General features: G+C 48.0%; 1 protein-coding gene across 2 annotated transcripts in view; it reads left to right on the top strand.

The window, feature by feature from the left end:
- Positions 1 to 25092, top strand: part of FAM114A2 (family with sequence similarity 114 member A2) — a 165530-nt gene that overhangs the window by 19161 nt on the left and 121277 nt on the right. For both annotated transcript variants that reach the window (XM_063928353.1, XM_063928354.1), the window contains exons 2-3: positions 2894 to 2941; positions 17745 to 17956. In XM_063928353.1, coding sequence (XP_063784423.1) covers positions 17756 to 17956 — 201 coding nt within the window. In that variant the 5' untranslated portion in view covers positions 2894 to 2941; positions 17745 to 17755. The remainder of the gene's footprint in view (positions 1 to 2893; positions 2942 to 17744; positions 17957 to 25092) is intronic.

Genomic DNA, 25092 nt, shown 5'->3' with positions numbered 1-25092 from the left:
TTCAGCAAGTACCATGTCTGTTCCAAGACTTACCGCAGCTGCGTTTGTCGGCATGGCGGTGGAAAGCCGGATCCTAAGGGAAAAAGGCATTCCGGAAGAGGTCATTCCTACCCTGGTCAAAGCCAGAAAGGAGGTGACCGCACAACATTATCACCACATGTGGCGAAAATATGTTGCGTGGTGTGAGGCCAGGAAGGCCCCACAAAGAAATTTCAACTCGGTCGTTTCCTGCATTTCCTGCAAACAGGAGTGTCTATGGGCCTCAAATTGGGGTCCATTAAGGTTCAAATTTCGGCCCTGTCGATTTTCTTCCAGAAAGAATTGGCTTCAGTTCCTGAAGTCCAGAAGTTTGTCAAGGGAGTATTGCATATACAACCCCCTTTTGTGCCTCCAGTGGCACTGTGGGATCTCAACGTAGTTCTGGGATTCCTCAAATCACATTGGTTTAAAACCAGTCAAATCTGTGGATTTGAAGCATCTCACATGAAAAGTGACCATGCTCTTGGCCCTGGCCTGGACCAGGCGAGTGTCAAATTGGTGTTTTTTTCTCAAAAAAGCCCATATCTGTTTGTCCATTCGGACAGGGCAGAGCTGCGGACTCGTCCCCAGTTCTCTCCCTAAGGTGGTGTCAGTGTTTCACCTGAACCAGCTTATTGTGGTGCCTTGCACCTACTAGGGACTTGGAGGACTCCAAGTTGCTAGATGTTGTCAGGGCCCTGAAAATATGTTCCAGGACGGCTGGAGTCAGGAAAACTGACTTGCTGTTATCCTGTATGCACCCAACAAACTGGGTGCTCTTGCTTCTAAGCAGACTATTGCTAGTTGGATGTGTAATACAATTCAGCTTGCACATTCTGTGGCAGGCCTGCCACAGCCAAAATATGTAAATGCCCATTCCACAAGGAAGGTGGGCTCATCTTGGGCGGCTGCCCGAGGGGTCTCGGCTTTACAACCTTGCCGAGCAGCTACTTGGTCAGGGGCAAACACGTTTGCTAAATTCTACAAATTTGATACCCTGGCTAAGGAGGACCTGGAGTTCTCTCATTCGGTGCTGCAGAGTCATCCGCACTCTCCCGCCCGTTTGGGAGCTTTGGTATAATCCCCATGGTCCTTTCAGGAACCCCAGCATCCACTAGGACGATAGAGAAAATAAGAATTTACTTACCGATAATTCTATTTCTCGGAGTCCGTAGTGGATGCTGGGCGCCCATCCCAAGTGCGGATTATCTGCAATACTTGTACATAGTTACAAAAATCGGGTTATTATTGTTGTGAGCCATCTTTTCAGAGGCTCCGCTGTTATCATACTGTTAACTGGGTTTAGATCACAAGTTGTACGGTGTGATTGGTGTGGCTGGTATGAGTCTTACCCGGGATTCAAAATTCCTCCCTTATTGTGTACGCTCGTCCGGGCACAGTACCTAACTGGCTTGGAGGAGGGTCATAGGGGGAGGAGCCAGTGCACACCACCTGATCGGAAAGCTTTACTTTTGTGCCCTGTCTCCTGCGGAGCCGCTATTCCCCATGGTCCTTTCAGGAACCCCAGCATCCACTACGGACTCCGAGAAATAGAATTATCGGTAAGTAAATTCTTATTTTGTGCCGCCTGTGGCGCCGTGGGATCTTGAAGTGGTGTTGCAGTTTCTTATGTCTCACTGGTTTGAACCTTTGCGTAAGGTTGAGTTAAAGTTTCTCACTTGGAAGGTGGTCATGCTTTTGGCTCTGGCGTCTGCTAGGCGAGTGTCAGAGTTGGCGGCCTTATCTCACAAGAGTCCATATTTGATCTTCCATTCGGATAGAGCAGAATTGAGGACTCGTCAACAATTTCTGCCGAAGGTGGTTTCTTCGTTTCACATTAACCAACCTATTGTGGTGCCTGTGGCTACAGATGCTGTGGCGGTTCCAAAGTCTCTTGATGTTGTTAGAGCTTTGAAAATGTATGTCGCCAGAACGGCTCTTACCAGGAAAACAGAGGCTTTGTTTGTCCTGTATGCTTCCAACAAGATTGGAAATCCTGCTTCTAAGCAAACTATTGCACGCTGGATTTGTAATACAATTCAGCAAGCTCATTCTTCGGCTGGGCTACCGTTGCCGAAGTCAGTAAAGGCCCATTCTACCAGAAAAGTGGGCTCGTCTTGGGCGGCTGCCCGAGGGGTCTCGGCACTTCAGCTTTGCCGGGCAGCTACGTGGTCGGGTTCAAACACCTTTGCTAAGTTTTACAAGTTTGATACCCTGGTTGATGAGGACCTCATGTTTGCTCAATCGGTGCTGCAGAGTCATCCGCACTCTCCCGCCCGTTCTGGAGTTTTGGTATAGACCCCATGGTCCTTTTGGAGTCCCCAGCATCCTCTAGGACGTAAGAGAAAATAGGATTTCTCCTAGTCCGTAGAGGATGCTGGGCGCCCATCCCAGTGCGGACTGTTACTTGCAGTGTATTATTACTAGTTAAAATTGTCTACACGCCGGTTGTGTATTAGTTATATTCAGCTTGTTGCTGTTGTTAATTCATACTGTTATCAGGTTTCCTGATACTCCGGTTGTACGGTATGTTTATGGTGTGGGCTGGTAGGTTTCTCGCCCTTCGTTTAAACAAAAATCCTTTCCTCGAAATGTCCGTCTCTCCTGGGCACAGTTCCTATAACTGAGGTCTGGAGGAGGGGCATAGAGGGAGGAGCCAGTTCACACCCAGTCAAAGTCTTTTTAGTGTGCCTAAACTCCTGCGGATCCCGTCTATACCCCATGGTCCTTTTGGAGTCTCCAGCATCCTCTACGGACTAGGATAAAAGGATTTACCGGTAGGTACTAAAATCCTATTATTTCTGCCCCTCTTCTACTGATAAACTGTATATTCTGTATTATTTTGCAGACTCTTTGTGGTTTTCTTTTTTTTTAGATCACAAATTGCTCTTTACGGTTTCCAATCAGTGACTTCTACTCTGCAGTAAGTACAGTAGGATATGTAACTTTGCCTGATGCCAGTACTTTTATATTTCTAAAGGTCACTATAACTTTTCAAACTGTCTCTTCATACAGTGCATCCGGAAAGTATTCACAGCGCTTCACTTTTTCCACATTTTGTTATGTTACAGCAGGGGTGGCTGAACTTTTGGGACCTGGGATCTACTTTTTGTTCACCTACGTACCGGAGATCTACCAGCATCAAATAACACCAATAATAACGCTCAAATTTTAAAATAGCATTAATAATGACAACATCAAATAACCCCCCTCTGTGCAAATCCCCCCCCTTTCTCTGACGTCCTAGTGGATGCTGGGGACTCCGTCAGGACCATGGGGGATTAGCGGCTCCGCAGGAGACAGGGCACAAAAATAAAGCTTTAGGATCAGGTGGTGTGCACTGGCTCCTCCCCCCCATGACCCTCCTCCAAGCCTCAGTTAGGTTTTTGTGCCCGTCCGAGCAGGGTGCAATCTAGGTGGCTCTCCTAAAGAGCTGCTTAGAAAAAGTTTTTAGGTTTTTTATTTTTACAGTGAGTCCTGCTGGCAACAGGCTCACTGCAACGAGGGACTTAGGGGAGAAGAAGTGAACTCACCTGCGTGCAGGATGGATTGGCTTCTTAGGCTACTGGACACCATTAGCTCCAGAGGGATCGAACACAGGCCCAGCCATGGAGTCCGGTCCCGGAGCCGCGCCGCCGACCCCCTTGCAGATGCCGAAAAGTGAAGAGGTCCAGAAACCGGCGGCAGAAGACTTTTCAGTCTTCATGAGGTAGCGCACAGCACTGCAGCTGTGCGCCATTGTTGTCACACACTTCACACCAGCGGTCACGGAGGGTGCAGGGCGCTGCAGGGGGCGCCCTGGGCAGCAATGAGAATACCTTGTTCTGGCTAAAAAATACATCACATATAGCCCCTGGGGCTATATGGATGTATTTAACCCCTGCGAGGTCTCACAAACTCCGGAGAAGAGCCCGCCGAAATAGGGGGCGGGGCCTATCTCCTCAGCACACAGCGCCATTTTCCTGCTCAGCTCCGCTGCGAGGAAGGCTCCCAGGACTCTCCCCTGCACTGCACTACAGAAACAGGGTAAAACAGAGAGGGGGGGGCACTTTTTTGGCGTTTTTTTATATATTAAGCTGCTATAAGGGAGACAACACTTCTATAGGGTTGTTCCTATATATTTATAGCGCTTGGGTGTGTGCTGGCAAACTCTCCCTCTGTCTCCCCAAAGGGCTAGTGGGGTCCTGTCTTCGATAAGAGCATTCCCTGTGTGTCTGCTGTGTGTCGGTACGTGTGTGTCGACATGTATGAGGACGATGTTGGTGTGGAAGCGGAGCAATTGCCGGTAATGGTGATGTCACCCCCTAGGGAGTCGACACCGGAATGGATGGCTTTGTTTATGGAATTACGTGATAATGTCAGCACATTACAAAAATCAGTTGACGACATGAGACGGCCGGCAAACCAGTTAGTACCTGTCCAGGCGTCTCAGACACCGTCAGGGGCTGTAAAACGCCCTTTACCTCAGTCGGTCGACACAGACCCAGACACGGACACCGAATCTAGTGTCGACGGTGAAGAAACAAACGTATTTTCCAGTAGGGCCACACGTTATATGATCACGGCAATGAAGGAGGCTTTGCATATCTCTGATACTGCATGTACCACAAAAAGGGGTATTATGTGGGGTCTGAAAAAACTACCTGTAGTTTTTCCTGAATCAGACGAATTGAATGAAGTGTGTGATGAAGCGTGGGTTAACCCCGATAGAAAACTGCTAATTTCAAAAAAGTTATTGGCATTATATCCTTTCCCGCCAGAGGTTAGGGCGCGCTGGGAAACGCCCCCTAGGGTGGATAAGGCGCTCACACGCTTATCAAAACAAGTGGCGTTACCGTCTCCTGAAACGGCCGCCCTCAAGGATCCAGCGGATAGGAGGCTGGAAACTACCCTGAAAAGTATATACACTCATACTGGTGTTATACTGCGACCAGCCATCGCCTCTGCATGGATGTGCAGTGCTGGGGTGGTTTGGTCGGATTCCCTGACTGAAAATATTGATACCCTAGATAGGGACAGTATTTTACTGACTATAGAGCATTTAAAGGATGCATTTCTATATATGCGAGATGCTCAGAGGGATATTTGCACTCTGGCATCGAGAGTAAGTGCGATGTCCATATCTGCCAGAAGAAGTTTATGGACGCGACAATGGTCAGGTGATGCGGATTCCAAACGGCATATGGAAGTATTGCCGTATAAGGGGGAGGAATTATTTGGGGTCGGTCTATCGGATTTGGTGGCCACGGCAACAGCCGGGAAATCCACCTTTTTACCTCAGGTCCCCTCCCAACAGAAAAAGACACCGTCTTTTCAGCCGCAGTCCTTTCGTTCCTATAGGAACAAGCGGGCGAAAGGACAGTCATATTTGCCCCGAGGCAAAGGAAAGGGTAAGAGAGTGCACCAAGCAGCTTCTTCCCAGGAGCAGAAGCCCCCCCCGGCTTCTGCAAAGCCCTCAGCATGACGTTGGGGCTTTACAAGCGGACTCAGGGGCGGTGGGGGGTCGACTCAAGAATTTCAGCGCACAGTGGGCTCACTCACAGGTGGACCCCTGGATCCTGCAGATAGTATCTCAGGGTTACAGGTTGGAATTCGAGAAGTCTCCCCCTCGCCGGTTCCTAAAGTCTGCTCTGCCAACGTCTCCCTCAGACAGGGCGACGGTATTGGAAGCCATTCACAAGCTGTATTCTCAGCAGGTGATAGTCAAGGTACCCCTCCTACAACAGGGAAAGGGGTATTATTCCACACTATTTGTGGTACCGAAGCCGGACGGCTCGGTAAGACCTATTCTAAATCTGAAATCTTTGAACCTGTACATACAAAAATTCAAGTTCAAGATGGAGTCACTCAGAGCAGTGATAGCGAATCTGGAAGAAGGGGACTTTATGGTGTCCCTGGACATCAAGGATGCTTACCTGCATGTCCCAATTTGCCCTTCACATCAAGGGTACCTCAGGTTCGTGGTGCAAAACTGTCATTATCAGTTTCAGACGCTGCCGTTTGGATTGTCCACGGCACCTCGGGTCTTTACCAAGGTAATGGCCGAAATGATGTTTCTTCTGCGAAGAAAAGGCGTATTAATTATCCCTTACTTGGACGATCTCCTGATAAGGGCAAGGTCCAGGGAACAGCTGGGGGACGTAGTAGCACTAACCCAAGTAGTGCTGCAACAGCACGGGTGGATTCTGAATTTTCCAAAATCTCAATTGACCCCGACGACACGTCTGCTGTTCCTGGGAATGATTCTGGACACGGTTCAGAAAAAGGTGTTTCTTCCGGAGGAGAAAGCCAGGGAGTTATCCGAACTTGTCAGGAACCTCCTAAAACCAGGGAAAGTGTCTGTGCATCAATGCACAAGAGTCCTGGGAAAGATGGTGGCTTCTTACGAAGCGATTCCATTCGGCAGATTCCACGCACGAACTTTTCAGTGGGATCTGCTGGACAAATGGTCCGGATCGCATCTGCAGATGCATCAGCGGATAACCTTATCGCCACGGACAAGGGTGTCTCTTCTGTGGTGGTTGCAGAGTGCTCATCTGTTAGAGGGCCGCAGATTCGGCATACAGGACTGGGTCCTGGTGACCACGGATGCCAGTCTGAGAGGCTGGGGAGCGGTCACACAGGGAAGAAACTTCCAGGGAATATGGTCAAGCCTGGAGATGTCTCTTCACATAAATATACTGGAGCTAAGAGCGATTTACAATGCTCTAAGCCTGGCAAAACCCCTGCTTCAGGGTCAGCCGGTGTTGATCCAGTCGGACAACATCACGGCAGTCGCCCACGTAAACAGACAGGGCGGCACAAGAAGCAGGAGAGCAATGGCAGAAGCTGCAAGGATTCTTCGCTTTGCGGAAGATCATGTGATAGCACTGTCAGCAGTGTTCATTCCGGGAGTGGACAACTGGGAAGCAGACTTCCTCAGCAGACACGATCTACACCCGGGAGAGTGGGGACTTCATCCAGAAGTCTTCCACATGATTGTGAACCGTTGGGAAAAACCAAAGGTGGACATGATGGCGTCTCGCCTCAACAAAAAACTGGACAGGTATTGCGCCAGGTCAAGAGACCCTCAGGCAATAGCTGTGGACGCTCTGGTAACACCGTGGGTGTTCCAGTCAGTGTATATGTTTTCCTCCTCTGCCTCTCATACCAAAAGTACTGAGAATTATACGGCAAAGGGGAGTAAGAACGATACTCGTGGCTCCGGATTGGCCAAGAAGAACTTGGTACCCGGAACTTCAGGAGATGCTCACGGAAGATCCGTGGCCTCTACCTCTAAGACGGGACCTGCTTCAGCAGGGACCGTGTCTATTCCAAGACTTACCGCGGCTGCGTTTGACGGCATGGCGGTTGAACGCCGAATTCTAAGGGAAAAAGGCATTCCGGAAGAGGTCATTCCTACACTGGTAAAAGCCAGGAAGGAGGTGACTGCACAACATTATCACCGCATTTGGAGAAAATATGTTGCGTGGTGTGAGGCCAGGAAGGCCCCCACGGAGGAATTTCAATTGGGTCGATTCCTACATTTCCTGCAAACAGGATTGTCTATGGGCCTCAAATTGGGGTCCATTAAGGTTCAAATTTCGGCCCTGTCAATTTTCTTCCAGAAAGAATTGGCTTCAGTTCCTGAAGTCCAGACTTTTGTAAAAGGAGTACTACATATACAGCCCCCGGTTGTGCCCCCAGTGGCTCCGTGGGACCTTAATGTAGTTTTGGATTTTCTCAAATCCCATTGGTTTGAGCCACTCAAATCGGTTGATTTGAAATATCTTACATGGAAAGTAACCATGCTACTGGCCCTGGCTTCAGCCAGGAGAGTGTCAGAATTGGCGGCTTTATCGTATAAAAGCCCATATCTGATTTTCCATTCGGACAGGGCAGAACTGCGGACGCGTCCTCATTTTCTGCCTAAGGTGGTGTCAGCGTTTCACCTGAACCAGCCTATTGTGGTGCCTGCGGCTACTAGCGATTTGGAGGATTCCAAGTTGCTGGACGTTGTCAGGGCATTGAAAATATATATTTCAAGGACGGCTGGAGTCAGAAAATCTGACTCGCTGTTTATACTGTATGCACCCAACAAGCTGGGTGCTCCTGCTTCTAAGCAGACGATTGCTCGTTGGATTTGTAGCACAATTCAACTTGCACATTCTGTGGCAGGCCTGCCACAGCCTAAATCTGTCAAGGCCCATTCCACAAGGAAGGTGGGCTCATCCTGGGCGGCTGCCCGAGGGGTCTCGGCATTACAACTCTGCCGAGCAGCTACGTGGTCGGGGGAGAACACATTTGTAAAATTCTACAAATTTGATACCCTGGCAAAAGAGGACCTGGAGTTCTCTCATTCGGTGCTGCAGAGTCATCCGCACTCTCCCGCCCGTTTGGGAGCTTTGGTATAATCCCTATGGTCCTGACGGAGTCCCCAGCATCCACTAGGACGTCAGAGAAAATAAGATTTTACTTACCGATAAATCTATTTCTCGTAGTCCGTAGTGGATGCTGGGCGCCCATCCCAAGTGCGGATTGTCTGCAATACTTGTACATAGTTATTGTTACAAAAAAATCGGGTTGTTATTGTTGTGAGCCGTCTGTTCAGAGGCTCCTACGTTTGTCATACTGTTAACTGGGTTCAGATCACAAGTTGTACGGTGTGATTGGGTGGCTGGTATGAGTCTTACCCGGGATTCAAAATCCTTCCTTATTGTGTACGCTCGTCCGGGCACAGTATCCTAACTGAGGCTTGGAGGAGGGTCATGGGGGGAGGAGCCAGTGCACACCACCTGATCCTAAAGCTTTATTTTTGTGCCCTGTCTCCTGCGGAGCCGCTAATCCCCCATGGTCCTGACGGAGTCCCCAGCATCCACTACGGACTACGAGAAATAGATTTATCGGTAAGTAAAATCTTATTTGTGCAGATACCCCCCTTCCACTACCCTGCATAATAGCCCCCTGTACAATTCCCTCCTCCGTGCAAATCCCCCACTTTGCAGATGCCCCCTGTACAATAATCTCCTCTGTGTAGATACTCCACCCTTTGCAGATTTCCCATGTGTAAAAAAAAAACAAAAAAAAAAAAACCCTTTGTGAAGAGACCACGCTCTGTGCGGATCCCCCTTTGAAGATCGTTCCTCCCCTTGTGAAGAAACCCCCCTTTGCATAACTTACCTGACAAGTTGTCACGCTGCCTAGCTTCAGTCCTCCATTACCCCGTAGTCACGGCTCCCGCTTTCACGCTGCATGGCCTCCCGCTGGCTGCTTCTGCTGTCGTCGCCACCGCTGGCTGGATCAAACTGGATCCAACTAGTGCCCAGGCTCCTCGCATCACGGGTGATGTCATTACGTCATCGCGCACCTGCATTTCATCCCAGGGAACTGTGAAGAGAAGCAGCGGCGGCAGGCTCCTTACAGTTATTTTCTGTTAAGTCTGTCGCGATCTACCAGTGGATGCTCCGCGAGCTACCGGAAGATCGCGATCTACCTTTTAGCCACCTCTGTGTTACAGCCTTATTCCAAAATGGAATAAATTAATTTTTTCCCTCAAAATTCTACACACAATAACCCATACTGACAACTTTTTTTTTTTTTTTAGATTTATGCTAATTTTATTATAAATAAAAAACTAAGAAATCGCATGTACATAAGTATTCACAGCCTTTGCCATGAAGCTCAGAATTGAGCTAAGGTGCATCCTGTTTCCACTGATCATCCTTGAGATGTTCCTAAAGCTTAATTGGAGTCCACCTGTGGTAAATTCAGTTGCTTGGACATGATTTGGAAAGACTCACACCTGTCTATATAAGGTCCCACACTTGACAGTACATGTCAGAGCACAAACCAAGCATGAAGTCAAAGGAATTGCCTGCAGACCTCCGAGACAGGACTGTCTTGAGGCACAAATCTGGGGAAGAGTACAGACAAATATCTGCTGCTTTGAAGGTCCCAATGAGCACAGTGGCCTCCATCATCCAAAAATGGAAGAAGTTCGGAACCACCAGGACTCTTCCTAGAGCTGGCCGGCCGTCTAAACTGAGCGATCGGGGGAGAAGGCCCTAGTAAGGGAGGTGACCAGGAACCCAATGGTCACTCTGTCAGAGCTACAGCATTCCTCTGTGGAGAGAAGAGAACCTTCCAGAAGGACAACCATTTCTGCAGCAATCCACCAATCAGGCCTGTATGGTAGAGAGGAAAGACGGAAGCCACTCCTTAGTAAAAAGCACATGGCGTTTGCCAAAATGCACCTTAAGAACTCTCAGACCATGAGAAACAAAATTCTCTGGTCTGATGAGACAAAGATTGAACTCTTTGGCGTGAATGCCAAGCGTCATGTTTGGAGGAAACCAGGCATCGCTCATCACCAGGCTATTACCATCCCTAGAGTGAAGCATGGTTGTGGCAGCATCATGCTGTGGGGATGTTTTTCAGCGGCAGAAGCTGGGAGACTAGTCAGGATAGAGGGAAAGATGAATGCAGCAATGTACAGAGATATCCTGGCTGAAAACCTGCTCCAGAGCGCTCTTGACCTCAGACTGGGGCGTCGGTTCATTTTTCAGCAAGACAACGACCCTAAGCACACAGCCAAGATATCAAAGGAGTGGCTTCAGGACAACTCTGTGAATGTCCTTGAGTGGCCCAGCCAGAGCCCAGACTTCAATCCAATTGAATATCTCTGGAGATATCTGAAAATGGCTGTGCACCAACGCTCCCATCCAACCTGATGGAGCTTGAGAGGTGCTGCAAAGAGGAATGGGCGAAACTGCCCAAAGATAGGTGTGCCAAGCTTGTGGCATCATATTCAAAAAGACTTGAGGCTGTAATTGCTGTCAAAGGTACATCAACATAGTATTGAACAAAGGCTGTGAATACTTATGTACATGAGCTTTCTTTGTTTTTGTTTTTTTAATACATTTGCAAAAATCAGTAAAAAACTTTTTTCACGTTGTCATTATGGGGTATTGTATATAGAATTTTGAGGGCAAAAAATGTATTTATTTAATTTTGGAATAAGGCTGTAACATAGCAAAATGTGGAAAAAGTGAAGCGCCGTGAATACTTTCCGAATGCACTGTATAACACTGTCGAATGTGGAAGTCTAGATGAAACATTGTGAGGAGCCTTCAGCTTCTCTGGGCACTAGATCATGCTTACCTTGCGAACAGTAGAAATGGATTCCCTGATATCATAGCGGAAACTGTGTTTTTCTCTTTGGATTGTCTGGTCATCGCTTAAACCGGGATGTAGTCAATATCCCGGTGTTCAGGATACCGACTCCATGTTCCCGACTGCCGAGAATGCCGGCAGTGGCACCAGGGCTGGTCCCACTCTGTGGGTGTCCACGACACCCAGAGAGTGGGAATAGAACATGTGGCGAGCACAGCAAGCCCGCAAGGTGCTTTTTAGCGCTCACCCCACTGCTGGCATTCTGGCGGCCAGGATCCCGGTGTCTGTATTCTAATCTCTGGGATCCAGGCCGCGGGGATTCCATCCCCAACCCGCTTAAAATAGGGAACATGCTAATTTCTTGGAGCTTTTATTATCTAAATAATTTGTAACTTGTTAATGTTTTATGTTTGGGATGTCCTTTTAAAGTGGATGTGTTATGTGTTTAACTTTGGTGTTATTATCTAATCATTTCATTCCTACACTGTAAGGTTTTTGTTAGAAAACAACCGTGGAGCTTTTGCGTATGGGGATGTGAGTACAAACGGGGGTTGGGTATGGAATCCTGGCGGTCAGAATACCGATGCCAGTATCCTGACCGCCAGAATGCCGGCAGTGGGGCGAGCGCTAGAAAGACCCTTGCAGGCTTACTGCGATCGCAACGCTGGTGGCTCGCTGCACTCACCACAGGTTTTATTCCCACTCTATGGGTATCATGGACACCCACAAGTGGGAATATCTCTGACACAGGTGTCGCCATTTTTGGAGGTCGGGATCCCGGCATCGGTTTTCTGACCACAGGGACCCCGACCGCCTCGACATTAACTACATCCCCCCTTAGAATGAGTCCCCTATATTTCTCTGACGTCCTAAGTGGATGCTGGGGACTCCGTCAGGACCATGGGGTTTAGCGGCTCCGCAGGAGACAGGGCACAAAAGTAAAAGCTTTAGGATCAGGTGGTGTGCACTGGCTCCTCCCCCTATGACCCTCCTCCAAGCCCCAGTTAGATTTTTGTGCCCGGCCGAGAAGGGTGCAATCTAGGTGGCTCTCCTAAAGAGCTGCTTAGAGTAAAAGTTTGTTAGGTTTTTTATTTTCAGTGAGTCCTGCTGGCAACAGGCTCACTGCTACGAGGGACTTAGGGGAGAGAAGTGAACTCACCTGCGTGCAGGATGGATTGGCTTCTTAGGCTACTGGACACCATTAGCTCCAGAGGGAGTCGGAACACAGGTCTCACCCTGGGGTTCGTCCCGGAGCCGCGCCGCCAACCCCCCTTGCAGATGCCGAAAAGTGAAGGTCCAGAAACGGCGGCAGAAGACTCTTCAGTCTTCATAAGGTAGCGCACAGCACTGCAGCTGTGCGCCATTGTTGTCAGCACACTTCATAGCAGCGGTCACTGAGGGTGCAGGGCGCTGGGGGGGGGCGCCCTGGGCAGCAATGATAGTACCTTATTCTGGCTAAAAATACATCACATATAGCCCCTGGGGGCTATATGGATGTATTTAACCCCTGCCAGGTCTCAGAAAAACGGGAGAAGAAGCCCGCCGAAAAGGGGGCGGGGCCTATTCTCCTCAGCACACAGCGCCATTTTCCCTCACAGAAATGCTGGTGGGAAGGCTCCCAGGCTCTCCCCTGCACTGCACTACAGAAACAGGGTTAAAACAGAGAGGGGGGGCACTTATTTGGCGATATGTATGTATATATATATTAAAATGCTATAAGGGAAAAACACTTATATAAAGGTTGTCCCTGTATAATTATAGCGTTTTTGGTGTGTGCTGGCAAACTCTCCCTCTGTCTCCCCAAAGGGCTAGTGGGGTCCTGTCCTCTATCAGAGCATTCCCTGTGTGTGTGCTGTGTGTCGGTACGTGTGTGTCGACATGTATGAGGACGATGTTGGTGAGGAGGCGGAGCAATTGCCTGAAATGGTGATGTCTTTCTCTAGGGAGTCGACACCGGAATGGATGGCTTATTTAAGGAATTACGTGATAATGTCAACGCGCTGCAAGGTCGGTTGACGACATGAGACGGCCGGCAAACAAATTAGTACCTGTCCAGGCGTCTCAAACACCGTCAGGGGCTGTAAAACGCTCATTTACCTCAGTTGGTCGACACAGACACGGACACTGACTCCAGTGTCGACGGTGAAGAAACAAACGTATTTTCCTTTAGGGCCACACGTTACATGTTAAGGGCAATGAAGGAGGTGTTACATATTTCTGATACTACAAGTACCACAAGAAGGGTATTATGTGGGGTGTGAAAAAACTACCTGTAGTTTTTCCTGAATCAGATAAATTAAATGAAGTGTGTGATGATGCGTGGGTTTCCCCCGATAGAAAATTATTGGCGGTATACCCTTTCCCGCCAGAAGTTAGGGCGCGTTGGGAAACACCCTTTAGGGTGGATAAGGCGCTCACACGCTTATCAAAACAAGTGGCGGTACCGTCCCCAGATAGGGCCGCCCTCAAGGAGCCAGCTGAGAGGCTGGAAAATATCCTAAAAAGGTATATACACACATACTGGTGTTATACTGCGACCAGCGATCGCCTCAGCCTGGATGTGCAGCGCTGGGGTGGCTTGGTCGGATTCCCTGACTGAAAATATTGATACCCTTGACAGGGACAGTATTTTATTGACTATAGAGCATTTAAAGGATGCATTTCTATATATGCGAGATGCACAGAGGGATATTTGCACTCTGGCATCAAGAGTAAGTGCGATGTCCATATCTGCCAGAAGATGTTTATGGACACGACAGTGGTCAGGTGATGCAGATTCCAAACGGCACATGGAAGTATTGCCGTATAAAGGGGAGGAGTTATTTGGGGTCGGTCCATCGGACCTGGTGGCCTCGGCAACAGCTGGAAAATCCACCTTTTTTACCCCAAATCACATCTCAGCAGAAAAAGACACCGTCTTTTCAGCCTCAGTCCTTTCGTCCCCATAAGGGCAAGCGGGCAAAAGGCCAGTCATATCTGCCCAGGGATAGAGGAAAGGGAAGAAGACTGCAGCAGGCAGCCCATTTCCAGGAACAGAAGCCCTCCACAGCTTCTGCCAAGTCCTCAGCATGACGCTGGGGCCGTACAAGCGGACTCAAGTGCGGTGGGGGGTCGTCTCAAGAGTTTCAGCGCGTAGTGGGCTCACTCGCAAGTGGACCCCTGGATCCTACAAGTAGTATCCCAGGGGTACAGACTGGAGATTCGAGACGTCTCCCCCTCGCAGGCTCCTGATGTCTGCTTTACCAACGTCTTCCTCCGACAGGGAGGCAGTATTGGAAACAATTCACAAGCTGTATTCCCAGCAGGTGATAATCAAAGTACCCCTCCTACAACAAGGAAAGGGGTATTATTCCACACTATATTGTGGTACTGAAGCCAGACGGCTCGGTGAGACCTATTCTAAATGGGAAATCTTTGAACACTTACATAAAAAGGTTCAAATCAAGATGGAGTCACTCAGAGCAGTGATAGCGAACCACGAAGAAGGGGACTATATGGTGTCCCTGGACATCAAGGAGGCTTACCTCCATGTCCCAAATTGCCCTTCTCACCAAGGGTACCTCAGGTTCGTGGTACGGAACTGTCACTATCAGTTTCAGACGCTGCCGTTTGGATTGTCCACGGCACCCCGGGTCTTTACCAAAGTAATGGCCGAAATGATGATTCTTCTTCAAAGAAAAGGCGTCTTAATTATCCCTTACTTGGACGATCTCCTGATAAGGACAAGGTCCAGAGAACAGTTGGAAGTCGGAGTAGCACTATCTCAAGTAGTTCTACGACAGCACGGGTGGATTCTAAATATCCAAAATCGCAGCCGTTTCCGACGACACGTCTGCTGTTCCTAGGGATGGTTCTGGACACAGTCCAGAAAAAGGTGTTTCTCCCGGAGGAGAAAGCCAGGGAGTTATCCGAGCTAGTCAGGAACCTCCTAAAACCAGGAAAAATGTCAGTGCATCATTGCACAAGAGTCCTGGGAAAAATGGTGGCTTATTGCGAAGCGATTCCATTCGGCAGATTCCACGCAAGAACTTTTCAGTGGGATCTGCTGGACAAATGGTCCGGATCGCATTTTCAGATGCATCAGCGGATAACCCTATCTCCAAGGACAAGGGTGTCTCTCCTGTGGTGGTTACAGAGTGCTCATCTTCTAGAGGGCCGCAGATTCGGCATTCAGGATTGGATGCTGGTGACCACGGAGGCCAGCCTGAGAGGCTGGGGAGCAGTCACACAAGGGAAAAAATTTTTTTTTCCAGGGAGTGTGATCAAGTCTGGAGATTTTTCTCCACATAAATATACTGGAGCTAAGGGCAATTTACAATGCTCTAAGCTTAGCAAGACCTCTGCTTCAAGGTCAGCCGGTATTGATCCAGTGGGACAACATCACGGCAGTCGCCCACGTAAACAGACAGGGCGGCACAAGAAGCAGGAGGGCAATGGCAGAAACTGCAAGGATTTTTCGCTGGGCGGAAAATCATGTGATAGCACTGTCAGCAGTGTTCATTCCGGGAGTGGACAACTGGGAAGCAGACTTCCTCAGCAGGCACAACCTCCACCCGGGAGAGTGGGGACTTCATCGGGAAGTCTTCCACATGATTGTGAACCGTTGGAAAAGACCAAAGGTGGACATGATGGCGTCCCGCCTGAACAAAAAACTGGACAAGTATTGCGCCAGGTCAAAAGACCCTCAGGCAATAGCTGTGGACGTTCTGGTAACACCGTGGGTGTACCAGTCGGTGTATGTCTTCCCTCCTCTGCTTCTCATACCCAAGGTATTGAAAATTATAAGACGTAGAGGAGTAAGAACTATACTCGTGGCTCCGGATTGGCCAAGAAGGACTTGGTACCCGGAACTTCAAGAAATACTCACAGAGGACTCATGGCCTCTGCCGCTAAGAAGGGACTTGCTTCAGCAAGTACCATGTCTGTTCCAAGACTTACCGCGGCTGCGTTTGACGGCATGGCGGTTGAACGCCGGATCCTAAGGGAAAAAGGCATTCCGGAAGAGGTCATTCCTACCCTGGTCAAAGCCAGGAAGGAGGTGACCGCACAACATTATCACCACATGTGGCGAAAATATGTTGCGTGGTGTGAGGCCAGGAAGGCCCCATGAAGAAATTTCAACTCGGTCGTTTCCTGCATTTCCTGCAAACAGGAGTGTCTATGGGCCTCAAATTGGGGTCCATTAAGGTTCAAATTTCGGCCCTGTCGATTTTCTTCCAGAAAGAATTGGCTTCAGTTCCTGAAGTCCAGAAGTTTGTCAAGGGAGTACTGCATATACAACCCCCTTTTGTGCCTCCAGTGGCACTGTGGAATCTCAACGTAGTTCTGGGATTCCTAAAATCACATTGGTTTAAACCGCTCAAATCTGTGGATTTGAAATATCTCACAGGGAAAGTGACCATGCTGTTGGCCCTGGCCTCGGCCAGGCGAGTGTCAGAATTGGCGGCGTTTGTCTCAAAAAAGCCCATATCTGATTGTCCATTCGGACAGGGCAGAGCTGCGGACTCATCCCCAGTTTCTCCCTAAGGTGGTGTCAGTGTTTCACCCGAACCAGCTTATTGTGGTACCTGCGGCTACTAGGGACTTGGAGGACTCCAAGTTGCTAGATGTTGTCAGGGCCCTGAAAATATAGTTTCCAGGACGGCTGGAGTCAGGAAAACTGACTTGCTGTTATCCTGTATGCACCCAACAAACTGGGTGCTCTTGCTTCTAAGCAGACGATTGCTAGTTGGATGTGTAGTACAATTCAGCTTGCACATTCTGTGGCAGGCCTGCCACAGCCAAAATATGTAAATGCCCATTCCACAAGGAAGGTGGGCTCATCTTGGGCGGCTGCCCGAGGGGTCTCGGCTTTACAACTTTGCCGAGCTGATACTTGGTCAGGGGCACACCCTGACTGAGGAGGACCTGGAGTTCTCTCATTCGGTGCTGCAGAGTCATCCGCACTCTCCCGCACGTTTGGGAGCTTTGGTATAATCCCCATGGTCCTGACGGAGTCCCCAGCATCCACTTAGGACGTCAGAGAAAATAAGAATTTACTTACCGATAATTCTATTTCTCGTAGTCCGTAGTGGATGCTGGGCGCCCATCCCAAGTGCGGATTGTCTGCAATACTTGTACATAGTTATTGTTACAAAAATCGGGTTATTATTGTTGTGAGCCATCTTTTCAGATGCTCCGCTGTTATCATGCTGTTAACTGGGTTCAGATCACAGGTTGTACAGTGTGATTGGTGTGGCTGGTATGAGTCTTACCCGGGATTCAAAATCCTTCCTTATTGTGTACGCTCGTCCGGGCACAGTATCCTAACTGAGGCTTGGAGGAGGGTCATAGGGGGAGGAGCCAGTGCACACCACCTGATCCTAAAGCTTTTACTTTTGTGCCCTGTCTCCTGCGGAGCCGCTAAACCCCATGGTCCTGACGGAGTCCCCAGCATCCACTACGGACTACGAGAAATAGAATTATCGGTAAGTAAATTCTTATTATCCCAAGCTATCAATGTCTCCCAAATGGATTTGGATAAAAGAATTTAATGGAAAGTACAAAAATATTATTATCTTTTTATTCAACCTTAGATGTTTTAAGCATGTCTGAAGAAGACTGCAGTATAAACACCGGGGACACCGGCCAGCCCCAGGAGCAGGAAAAGATCTCGGGCCCTACGGAAAGCAGTACAAACGAGGAAAGAAAAACTGTCTCCGAACCAGTGGCCATAACTCGCAAACGCCCAGAGTCCAAGTCTAATAGTGCGTCCACTGAGGAGGAGGAAAACGAGACACTGGACCAGGTGAGGAATTAGCCCTGATATGAAAGGGAGAACTAGATGTTGCTTCTGTGACACAAATAAAGCCTCTAATATTTAAAATAATGTCTAATGTTATTTACTTAGTCGGCGTAATCAACCCTAGGCAATTCATAAACCTTGATTAAAATTGAGGCTATATAAAGACTATAGTTGGGTGTTGCTCACAAGCCAGCCCTTGTCTAGATGCTGCCCTCGTTACCTGACATTTGAGTGCATTTAACAGCAACTGAATGCTAATGTAAGGACTTGCAGAGATGTGGGGTCCCTTGAAGATGGGCTGCAAGCTTAAATGCTTTGATCCAAATGTGAACAAAATCCTCATGCCTTTATTTGCTAGATATATACAGATTTACATAACTAGTGATAGTGGTGATAGCAAAAGTCTTTCTGTTATGTATACACGTATGGCATTAATACAACCACGCAGCTGGTACCACGTACAATATAGGTAATACTGCCACACAGCTGGTACCACATACAGTATGGGTAAAACTAAGCATGGGTGTATTTCTTTTCTGTTTTATCTATGTTCATGATCACATGAATGCTGCATGGAGGCACAGAGTAAAGGTCACTGGAACTTTAGTGATTAGCGGTATTTAGTAATAAATATGACTGTCATAAATGATATCCCTTTTAGTCAGCAGAAGGGTGATCACTTTTTTTTTTTTATATATTGGTTTATTCAAACTTCTCTGTGTCCCTTGTCCAAAGTCACAAACTTATGTCAATGTTGTGAACTGTCCTGGCGCTGTTTTCTAGAGCAGTATTTAATATGACGTTTATTATACTGGGTGGCATCCCACTTTTATGTTATAATTAATTTATAATGAAGTGACTTAACCTCCAGTAGGGAGGAAACACACATACAGTAAATATAATTAATAATGAATCCTGCCAAACTACAGTATCAATAACTAAATGTGTTCATGGAGTGTAGTTTGGATACCAGCTAAATTACATAAAGACTTAAAGGCACAACTTTCTTGAAATCTGGTTCTTCTTTATTAAACGTCTTTTCATCACATTTAGACACAGAAGATTTTGTATTGCAAACCTGTATATAGCAGAACAAATGGGTGGTAGCAACTAGATTTGTCTTTAGAAAAATAAAATTGTCAGCATTTCTCTGGTGTACGCCTCCGTAGTCCATAGCATGCCTGCTTCCTCGTTTCAGGCAGAAGACGCAAGTGTTAGAAAAGATTTGTGAGCAGATTACTCTGTTCAAACTTCCAGGCGCTGGTAAATTTATTGATGTTAATACAAACTAAATTTAGAGGGTGGCTGCTACATCGGCCATTAATAACCTGCAGCTAATGAAAAAAAGCCTGGCGAGTGCTTTAATTAAGGTGAGAAACATCCTATTTGTAGAAGACACAAGTGGTCCCTTTTGTACAGAGAAGCCACATATACAGGGATTTTCTCTGTTTTTCTTTGTTTTAAGCCCTTTTCTATCTGTAGGGGCATATGTACTAAGCCTTAGAGAGAGATAATGTGGCGAGGGCTAAACGACTAACCAATCGGCTTCTGCCATATCTCAAACACAGCATGTAACATGGCAGTTGGGAGCTGATTGGCTGGCAATTTATTTCTCTCCACTTTATCTCTCTCCAAGACTTAGTACATCTCCCCCTTAGTAAGATCTGATCATGGCAGCTTACTGTAAGTGGTATAGTAAGATATTACAGACACCACTGATCATCTGAACAACAAAAACCAGGTTGCGCTTGACAATCGAAAAAATATGAAAATTTATTGTAATAAAAGTATTTACAACAATTCTCCCGGGAGTATAATAAAAACAATTCAATATGACATAATAATCTGCTTAAATAGAATACCCCTGAGCTTTGGTAATTAATTAATTAGAAGGTGCTTTCTATGCAAAGAATGCCTAATGCTGTTTGATGCGGACTACCAATGATTAGAAAACAATTGGTAACATTAATGGTGAACTAAAAAGTAAACTGCAGGTCTGTATACAGAAAAATAAAACTCACTTAATCCGTGGAAACAAAGTCCCCAAAAAACAACAAAAAAACAACAACCTGCCTTTTGGAAAAAGACGCCCTGCTGGCGTTGAAACGCGTTAAGGATACAGGTTATTCTCCCTCATTCCTGTATACCCCTGAGACTATTCTATCACTAAGGATTAGCTGCAGCACAAGCACGGCCATGGCGGCTGCTCATCATTCAGCCCACAGCCAGACACCGGCTATTGGAGTCATCTCATCACAGCAGCTGTGCTTCTCAGCAAAGCCCACCTGGAGCTCTGTGTGATATTTCATTTTTCTCTATCGTCCTAGTGGATGCTGGGGTTCCTGAAAGGACCATGGGGAATAGCGGCTCCGCAGGAGACAGGGCACAAAAGTAAAGCTTTCCGATCAGGTGGTGTGCACTGGCTCCTCCCCCTATGACCCTCCTCCAAGCCAGTTAGATTTTTGTGCCCGGCCGAGAAGGGTGCAATCTAGGTGGCTCTCCTAAAGAGCTGCTTAGAAAAGTTTAGCTTAGGTTTTTTATTTTACAGTGAGTCCTGCTGGCAACAGGATCACTGCAACGAGGGACTTAGGGGAGAAGAAGTGAACTCACCTGCGTGCAGGATGGATTGGCTTCTTGGCTACTGGACATCAGCTCCAGAGGGACGATCACAGGTACAGCCTGGATGGTCACCGGAGCCTTGCCGCCGGCCCCCTTGCAGATGCTGAAATAAGAAGAGGTCCAGAATCGGCGGCAGAAGACTCCTCAGTCTTCTAAAGGTAGCGCACAGCACTGCAGCTGTGCGCCATTTTCCTCTCAGCACACTTCACACGGCAGTCACTGAGGGTGCAGGGCGCTGGGAGGGGGGCGCCCTGGGAGGCAAATGAAAACCTATTTTGGCTAAAAATACCTCACATATAGCCTCCGGAGGCTATATGGAGATATTTAACCCCTGCCAGAATCCGTTAAGAGCGGGAGACGAGGCCGCCGAAAAAGGGGCGGGGCCTATCTCCTCAGCACACAGCGCCATTTTCCCTCACAGAAAGGCTGGAGGGAAGGCTCCCAGGCTCTCCCCTGCACTGCACTACAGAAACAGGGTTAAAACAGAGAGGGGGGGCACTAATTTGGCGTTAGAAATATATAAAAAAGATGCTATAAGGGAAAACACTTATATAAGGTTGTCCCTATATAATTATAGCGTTTTTGGTGTGTGCTGGCAAACTCTCCCTCTGTCTCTCCAAAGGGCTAGTGGGTCCTGTCCTCTATCAGAGCATTCCCTGTGTGTGTGCTGTGTGTCGGTACGTGTGTGTCGACATGTAGGAGGACGATGTTGGTGAGGAGGCGGAGCAATTGCCTGTAATGGTGATGTCACTCTCTAGGGAGTCGACACCGGAATGGATGGCTTATTTAGGGAATTACGTGATAATGTCAACACGCTGCAAGGTCGGTTGACGACATGAGACGGCCGACAAACAATTAGTACCGGTCCAGACGTCTCAAAAACACCGTCAGGGGTTTTAAAACGCCCGTTTACTTTAGTCGGTCGACACAGACAGGGACACTGAATCCAGTGTCGACGGTGAATAAACAAACGTATTCCTTATTAGGGCCACACGTTAAAGGCAATGAAGGAGGTGTTACATATTTCTGATACTACAAGTACCACAAAAGAGGGTATTATGTGGGATGTGAAAAAACTACCATAGTTTTTCCTGAATCAGATAAATTAAATAAAGTGTGTGATGATGCGTGGGTTCCCCCCGATAGAAAATTATGGGCGGTATACCCTTTCCCGCCAGAAGTTAGGGCGCGTTGGGAAACACCCCTTAGGGTGGATAAGGCGCTCACACGCTTATCAAAACAAGTGGCGGTACCGTCTATAGATAGGGCCGTCCTCAAGGACCAGCTGACAGGAGGCTGGAAAATATCCTAAAAAGGTATATACACACATACTGGTGTTATACTGCGACCAGCGATCGCCTCAGCCTGGATGTGCAGAGCTGGGGTGGCTTGGTCGGATTCCCTGACTAAAAATATTGATACCCTTGACAGGGACAGTATTTTATTGACTATAGAGCATTTAAAGGATGCATTTCTATATATGCGAGATGCACAGAGGGATATTTGCACTCTGGCATCAAGAGTAAATGCGATGTCCATAACTGCCAGAAGATGTTATGGACACGACAGGGGTCAGGTGATGCAGATTCCAAACGGCACAAAGGTGTATTGCCGTATAAAGGAAGAGGAGTTATTTGGGGTCGGTCCATCGGACCTGGTGGCCACGGCAACTGCTGGAAAATCCACCGTTTTTACCCTAAGTCACATCTCTGCAGAAAAAGACACCGTCTTTTCAGCCTCAGTCCTTTCGTCCCTATAAGATCATATCTGCCCAGGGATAGAGGAAAGGGAAGAAGACTGCAGCAGGCAGCCCATTCCCAGGAACAGAAGCGTTCCACCGCTTCTGACAAGTTCTCAGCATGGCGCTGAGACCGTACAGGACCCCTGGATCCTACAAGTAGTATCCCAGGGGTACAGATTGGAATGTCGAGACGTTTCCCCTTCGCAGGCTCCTGAAGTCTGCTTTACCAAGGTCTCCCTCCGACAAGGAGGCAGTATGGGAAAAAATTCACAAGCTGTATTCCCAGCAGGTGATAATTAAATTACCCCTCCTACTACAAGAAAAGGGGTATTATTCCACACTATATTGTGGTACTGAAGCCAGAAGGCTAGGTGAGACTTATTCTAAATCTAAAAATTTTTTGAACACTTACAAAGGTTCAAATCAAGATGGAGTCACTCAGAGCAGTGATAACGAACAGGAAGAAGGGGACTATATAGTGTCCCGGGACTTCAGGGATGCTTACCTCTATGTCCCAAATTTGCCCTTCTCACTAAGGGTACCTCAGGTTCGTGGTGCAGAACTGTCACTATCAGTTTCAGACGCTGCCGTTTGGATTGTCCACGGCACCCCGGGTCTTTACTAAGGTAATGGCCGAAATGATGATTCTTCTTCGAAGAAAAGGCGTCTTAATTATCCCTTACTTGGACGATCTCCTGATAAGGGCATAGTCCAGGGAACAGTTGGAGGTAGGAGTAGCACTATCGGATACTGCTACAACAGCACGGGTGGATTCTAAATATTCCAAAATCGCAGCTGATCCCGACGACACGTCTGCTGTGCCTAGGGATGATTCTGGACACAGTCCAGAAAAAGGTGTTTCTCCCGAAAGAGAAAGCCAGGGAGTTATCCGAGCTAGTCAGGAACCTCCTAAAAACAGTGCATCATTGCACAAGGGTCCTGGTAGAAAATGGTGGCTTCCTACGAAGCAATTCCATTCGGCAGATTTCACGCAAGAACTTTTCAGTGGGATCTGCTGGACAAATGGTCCGGATCGCATCTTCAGATGCATCAGCGGATAACCCTATATCCAAGGACAAGGGTGTCTCTCCTGTGGTGGTTATAGAGTGCTCATCTTCTAGAGGGCCGCAGATTCGGCATTCAGGATTGGATGCTGGTGACCACGGAGCCCAGCCCGAGAGGCTGGGGAGCAGTCACACAAGGAAAAAATTTCCAGGGAGTGTGATCAAGTCTGGAGACTTTTCTCCACATAAATATACTGGAGCTAAGGGTAAATTTATAATGCTCTAAGCTTAGCAAGACCTCTGCTTCAAGGTCAGCCGGTATTGATCCAGTGGGAAAAACATCACGGCAGTCGCCCACGTAAACAGACAGGGCGACACAAGAAGCAGGAGGGCAATGGCAAAAACTGCAAGGACTTTTCGCTGGGCGGAAAATCATGTGATAGCACTGTCAGCAGTGTTTCATCCCGGGAATGGAAACTGGGAAGCAGACTTCCTCAGCAGGCACGACCTCCACCCGGGAGAGTGGAAACTTCATCGGGAAGTTTTTTCCACATGATTGTAAACCGTTGGGAAATACCAAAGGTGGACATGATGGCGTCCCGTCTGAACAAAAAACGGGACAGGTATTGCGCCAGGTCAAGAGACCCTCAGGCAATAGCTGTGGACGTTCTGGTAACACCGTGGGTGTACCAGTCGGTGTATGTGTTCCCTCCTCTGCTTCTCATACCTAAGGTGCTGAGAATTATAAGACGTAGAGGAGTAAGAACTATACTCATGGCTCCGGATTGGCCAAGAAGGACTTGGTACCCGGAACTTCAAGAGATGTTTACAGAGGTCTTATGGCCTCTGCCGCTAAGAAGGGACTTGCTTCAGCAAGTACCATGTCTGTTCCAAGACTTACCGCAGCTGCGTTTGTTGGCATGGCGGTGGAACGCCGGATCCTAAGGGAAAAAGGCATTCCGGAAGAGGTCATTCCTACCCTGGTCAAAGCCAGAAAGGAGGTGACCGCACAACATTATCACCACATGTGGCGAAAATATGTTGCGTGGTGTGAGGCCAGGAAGGCCCCACAAAGAAATTTCAACTCGGTCGATTCCTGCATTTCCTGCAAACAGGAGTGTCTATGGGCCTCAAATTGGGGTCCATTAAGGTTCAAATTTCGGCCCTGTCAATTTTCTTCCAGAAAGAATTGGCTTCAGTTCCTGAAGTCCAGAACTTTGTCAAGGGAGTATTGCATATACAACCCTCTTTTGTGCCTCCAGTGGCACTGTGGGATCTCAACGTAGTTCTGGGATTCTTCAAATCACATTGGTTTAAAACCAGTCAAATCTGTGGATTTGAAGCATCTCACATGAAAAGTGACCATGTTCTTGGCCCTGGCCTGGACCAGGCGAGTGTCAAATTGGTGGTTTTTTTCTCAAAAAAGCCCATATTTGTTTGTCCATTCGGACAGGGCAGAGCTGCGGACTCGTCCCCAGTTCTCTCCCTAAGGTGGTGTCAGTGTTTCACCTGAACCAGCTTATTGTGGTGCCTTGCACCTACTAGGGACTTGGAGGACTCCAAGTTGCTAGATGTTGTCAGGGCCCTGAAAATATAGGTTCCAGGACGGCTGGAGTCAGGAAAACTGACTTGCTGTTATCCTGTATGCACCCAACAAACTGGGTGCTCTTGCTTTTAAGCAGACTATTGCTAGTTGGATGTGTAATACAATTCAGCTTGCACATTCTGTGGCAGGCCTGCCACAGCCAAAATATGTAAATGCCCATTCCACAAGG

This window comes from Pseudophryne corroboree, chromosome 6 (genome assembly GCF_028390025.1).
Source record: "Pseudophryne corroboree isolate aPseCor3 chromosome 6, aPseCor3.hap2, whole genome shotgun sequence".
In the NCBI taxonomy this organism is placed as follows: domain Eukaryota; kingdom Metazoa; phylum Chordata; class Amphibia; order Anura; family Myobatrachidae; genus Pseudophryne; species Pseudophryne corroboree.
The sequence above is the reverse complement of the archived record's forward strand: the minus strand, read 5'-3'. Positions and strand labels throughout refer to the sequence as shown.